This window comes from Anopheles bellator, chromosome 1 (assembly GCF_943735745.2).
Source record: "Anopheles bellator chromosome 1, idAnoBellAS_SP24_06.2, whole genome shotgun sequence".
Classification (NCBI taxonomy): domain Eukaryota; kingdom Metazoa; phylum Arthropoda; class Insecta; order Diptera; family Culicidae; genus Anopheles; species Anopheles bellator.
In genome coordinates, this window is record NC_071285.1 from 38,326,221 (window position 1) to 38,331,571 (window position 5,351).

At 49.4% G+C, this 5,351-nt stretch overlaps 1 protein-coding gene across 1 annotated transcript in view; it reads right to left on the reverse strand.

The window, feature by feature from the left end:
* The window catches only part of LOC131215544 (intraflagellar transport protein 88 homolog), a 2,081-nt gene extending 1,702 nt beyond the window's left edge, over window positions 1–379 (reverse strand). Inside the window, exon 1 of the mRNA XM_058209934.1 lies at window positions 5–379. Within this exon, the coding sequence (XP_058065917.1) occupies window positions 5–379 (375 nt within the window). The remainder of the gene's footprint in view (window positions 1–4) is intronic.
* Between the last annotated feature and the right edge of the window lie 4,972 nt (window positions 380–5,351).

Sequence of the window (5,351 nt, forward strand, 5' to 3'; positions counted from 1 at the left end):
CCACGATTGATTCCTCTAGCAACGCGTAAATCTTCGTCTCGAGGTTCTTGTACCGCTGCTCGGGTGTTTCCTCCTTTTTGCTCTCCATCACGACTATCTTCTTCGCTGCCTGGTTGAGCGGGTCGAACAACTTCGAACTGTGCGACGAGTACCCGACCGGCCGGATTGCCGTAGACGGGCGGGCCATGGCCGTGGTCGGTTCTGCTGAACCGATTTTATCGCCGTTCCAGAAAAACTTTGGTGTCGTTGTCTTTTTCCCGTAGCTAGACGTTCGCACCGCATTTTGAAATGCTTGATCTTCTTTCGCGTCGTAATTAAACAGTTTATTGGTTACACCAGTAAATCCACCGTAAATATCGTCGTCAAAGTTGGAACTCATTTCGCAAACGAATCACTTTCTTCTGGGCCACTAGAAAACGCTTTCAATCAATCTTCCGTTTGCGCTTTGTTTGTTGCTGCCCAATCCGTTTCCGTGGCAACCAACCGGCATTATAGCTGGATTCGTTGGCATGCGTGAGACATGGAAGGCAAAAAATTCGGATAACTTATCTATTTTGGGAAAATGTAAATAAAATCCTCACTTTTTTAAAAAGTATTATAACCGTTGACCACTGTTTTTAAACGAGACTGTAGGAATATAGCAACCGTTAAAACCGTCCATTGCACCTTTGTTTATAGCACATCGTGATTTCACATCTGTCAAATAAAAGTGCATCTCGCTCTATCGTCAGCTATCTCTTTCCCGCCGCCGTAAGCTTTTAGAGGCCGGGAACGCAAAAATGTTTGGTTTGCGAACCTGCAAGTGAAAACCAGGGACCGGGAACGCAGAGTCAAATCCAAATCTTTCTTGGGCAGAAAATACATTTTTTGACGTTTGACACATTGTGCGTTTCAACTCTCGCAAGAAATCATAAATTCACTGCGAAACAATTGGAAGCTGGCTACTATTGTGTTCGTTTTTTATTGCACGGTTCGGCTTGATATCGTAGTTCGCGATGTAAAGTGATTCGAACCACGTTCTCCAGTGTGTTTATTCGTGCGTCGGATCGTAGCAAGCTCGCCGGATACTGATTCCAAGCTGATTCCTAAAGTCCGTGATCGTGTGTTTACGTCTGATTTAGTGGGTGCTAATCTGCATCGGTTTGTTTATGTACTGCACATTCGGCGAAAGAATAGGCCGGTCCAATCGCACCAGTTGCCGGATGTATGCTGGCTCGTGAATTCCGTCGCTTGGCCGTGCAAAATTCCATCGCTTCGCAGCATCGACGGTCCAGTGACGGATCCTTGCTGTTTGATCCATTGTGGCATTCCTTCGTGCGATCCTTTCGTGTTATGAATGCTTATTTTGTATAATAATTGATTCGAGTGCACGTGAAAAGTGAGAGTGCGGTTTGTGCGCGTAGAAACGGAAAGCCAATAGAATTGATCTGTTGGAGGTTTTACGACCGGAATTCGCTGCCGCTGATTCGCAGGTGAACCTACGCGTTTGCGCCCGCCGCTGACATGGTGTGAGTGAGATGCCGAGTGTAAACAAAAGCAATCGGCTTCGTTCGTCGGTTTGTTTTCTTCGGTCGTGGGTGTCACAGGGAGGAGGCAGCGGGATTGGCCGCTCCGAAGCACACGAAGAAGAGCGTCTTCGTCATCGGCGTGGTAACGGCTGCAGGTTCATGTAAGTATTTAAGGACATTTCCGGCCAGCTAGCGACGATTGCTTACCACCTTTCGCTCGATCACACCGGAAATGATCGGTTTTCAGTGTCAGGGTCGCCGGCTTACCACCGGAAACGACCGGAAAGGGCGTTCGCCGGCAGCGAGCTATGCTTTGGTGTCACTTCTCAGAAAAGGAGAAACCGCGACGAGCGTAGGCTCATCGAACGCCTCCACCAGATACTGGCCTTCTAAGCGGCGGCATAACCTGCTCTCTCCCGCTCCCTGCCCCGGTACGTTGCCTTACCTGTGCCTGCTCGTTTACCCCTGGCCAGCGGCAGCATATCATATGCGCCTTACGCCCACGCGCCGGTGGAAAAGAGTTAAACTTTCCGTAGGAGTTCCGTCGCCTTTCGTTTCTGTGACCCACGTGAACTTTATGGACACAAAATAAACACTCACACACACCCTTGAAATCGACCCACCTCCTTTAGACACGGCCCACTCCGTTGACCGTTAGAGCACCGGCGGCCATGTGCGGCAATTTTAAACGCATTTTGTGCGAATGGCTTTCGAACGCGGCGTTATGCAACAAGAGAGTACCGTTCCTTCGGGCGGCCGACTGGACCCCTGGAGTTGTAACTGGAGAGCTACTTCCGGCCCCTGGCCTCTTCAGTGGCGGTGGCCGACGCAAAAAGGTCCCATTTTTTGTGGAGAAAAACCAGCCCTCCTTCAGGCGATGTGGCACCCATTTTACGGTACGCCAATTCTGCCAACCGCACGGCAATGGTCGCCCCTTTTTAATGATGGTGCAAATTATGATAGCGAGCCTCAAATTGTGTATTTTGGACGGTGTTTCGCACATTTTAGAAACGCTAAGAATTGCGGTCTGCCGGGTCTGAAATTAGGTTCCTGGTACGGGACACCAACTTCGTTTCCCTTCTGAATTCCCATCGTTGTCGCTAGTTTGGGAACTTTCGAGCACCGCCACGCTGGTGCCGTCAGACAGATGTTTTTCAACCTCAATTCTGAACCAACAAAAAAAACGACACCCTTGACTAGGCAGATTATCCGTGGGTGTTTTTTGGCGATCATGAAAAGCGCGATTTATGGCGCGTCGTCAAGCATATTCGCTGGCGGAACACGATTTTGCAGATGTTTGCTCGAGTGCTCCCGAGGGCGCCACAACGGTCAGAGGCACTTCAGAGCGGCGCGATTGACCTATTATGACACGGCACCTTAATGGCATTTCCGTTGCCCCTTCGCTGCGCGGTGAGGTTCTATTTCGACCGAAAACTCGCGGGACGCGTGATAAACCGATTCGGAACACGGTGAGTCTGTGACCGGAGGTTCAATCGTGAACATCTGCAAAACGTGACCGAGGCGGGCCGGTGTGTTTACTTACGCGACAGCAACAGCGTTTCGCTTACTGGCAGAACGCTTATCAGCTGTTGCCGACCATTTAAATGGCGCGCCTCAGTTACGGATCTTGCATCAACTCCAAACCCATCCAACTCCATCCGAGTACGGCTCCGTCTCTTAGCCCGAACTAAATCCTCCGGAACTTGGGCTACAAAACTGCGCGTGTCCCAAAATTAAGAGGCACCAAACCGTCGACGGTTGTTGGAATTGGCATTGGCGGATGCGTAGAAACACAATAAAGCCCATAAATCCTATCATTTTATTTCGAAAACTTTTCTGCCACCGACTTCAGCCTTGAGTTCTTTGGAATGCGTCACCAACAGGAAGGCAGCATTTTGAACGCATTAATGAGGCATTGGCTCTGCGAGACGTTATGCGATCTGAATCTTGCAAAAAAAAAATCCAAGACATTATGCAGCGATATCCATTTTGCTTGAATAATTGTGGTTCGCATATTTTTGGTCTTCCAAAAACCTTAGAATAGAAGCATTTGTATGTTACGTCTGGATAACTAGAATGTGCTGGAACGTGCTTCAAGAACAGGAATTCAGACCATGGCTGGTAACTTTGGTTGCGTTGGTCCTGGGAGCCAAGGGCATAACCACAACCTCCGCATAACCTACTCACTCTTCCACAGTAGCTTAATATTCATCGGGCCCATCTGGTGGCTTATTGAAAATTCAGTAAAATGTTGAACGCTGAATGAATCAACCCGCGCGCTGTTTTATCAGCGCTTACATATGCCACCACCGCCTGCAATCAGCGACCAGAATCAGTCACATATCAACTGTTGAACCATTTAGAGATCGTATGGTGGCGCTATGTGCCGGCATAAATTTTCCTCGACGGCGCCACATGCTAATCGGGCTTCAGGTCAGGTGCGGATGATGAGATTACGGTTCGCGTCAGCCGTGGAGAGGAGGCGATTTCTGAAGTGGCATGGCGTGCGTAGGTTTGTGTCACTTATCAGCACTACTGGCATTACGAGTAGTAGGTGAATTGAATGTAATATGAATTTATTTGTACAAAGGGTCTGGCGGGGCCCAATCATGCTCCCGTTTAGATAACGATAATGAGTGGTCCAGATGAATGGACCTGAAGCTGGAAGGTACGGTATCTGTTTTTACACCGATGGCACTTTCGGTGGAAATCACAATTAGTATCGATTGCCTTGTGGGCATGACTTGATGGATGGCTGGCTTGATTTCCATCTCACTGTAACTGGCCACTTTCTTCTATTGCCGATTGGTTTCTTCCTTAGCGAAGCCTGCAAATAAATAATCAACACTCGAGGGCACCACCCACCCACGTGCCTGTTGGCTAAGATTTCGGCGGACGAAGCGACTGCATCGAAACTGGCCGCGCACTATTCGATACACACCCCAACGGTTCGATGCTAATTTCGGTATAAATAGATTTGTTTGTTTGCTCAGCAGTGTGTAGCCGGGTGGACACGCCTCGGCGGTATTCGAGAGATTTTTGGCCTTCTCGTGCCCCTCTGTAGCGGCATTCACGGCCAAGTAAGACATTCTTTCGACTACTTGCAGCACCCATCATCGCCTTGGCCCGGCTCGGCGTTGTTTGATGTGTTTGGCGTTAGCCGGGAGCGTTGCCGCCGCCGCCGCCGCTATTGTCGAACTTTCGAAACAATGTTTGCGTTCGCGATTAAACACGAGAAATGCGTCAAAAGAAGCGCCAAGCAATGTAACGAATGCAGCCCGAGCTTATAATGGGGTGGTTGCTGGACCTGGACTTTGGTGGGCAGTGTTCCGAGCTAGGGATCGCGGAGCTAGCGATGAACTTTTTCTAATATCCTGCTCTCTGGAATAGTTGCCGAATTTGTTTTTGTTTTTGCGTGTGGCGGGATATTCGGAATTCGCCAGCGACTTTCGTTATTAAAAAAGTGCGGCGAAAGTAGGACACAAAAATGTTTGACCTTCGGCGGGCACAGCTTCCCATATGAACGGTCAATTTGGACCAATATTTGCCAACAATTTTGCTCCCCTCGCGCGGTGATCACGGCTCCAGGTCTAAACGCTGCGCACGTGAGGGTGAATGCAAATATACATTTCCTCCGGTCAAATGGTGGTTAACCCCCACGTACTAACCTTCATGGCGGGGGCAATTTTATGCAATCGCACGGAGCCGGCAGGGGATCCACTGTTGATCAACAATAAATGAAGAAATTGTTTGGACCGCTGTTAACAGCGAGGGCGGATGCTGGTCCTGCGCGTTGTGTGGGGTGCGCGAGGTGTGTGCTTTTTTATGAGCTCAGCGGATAAC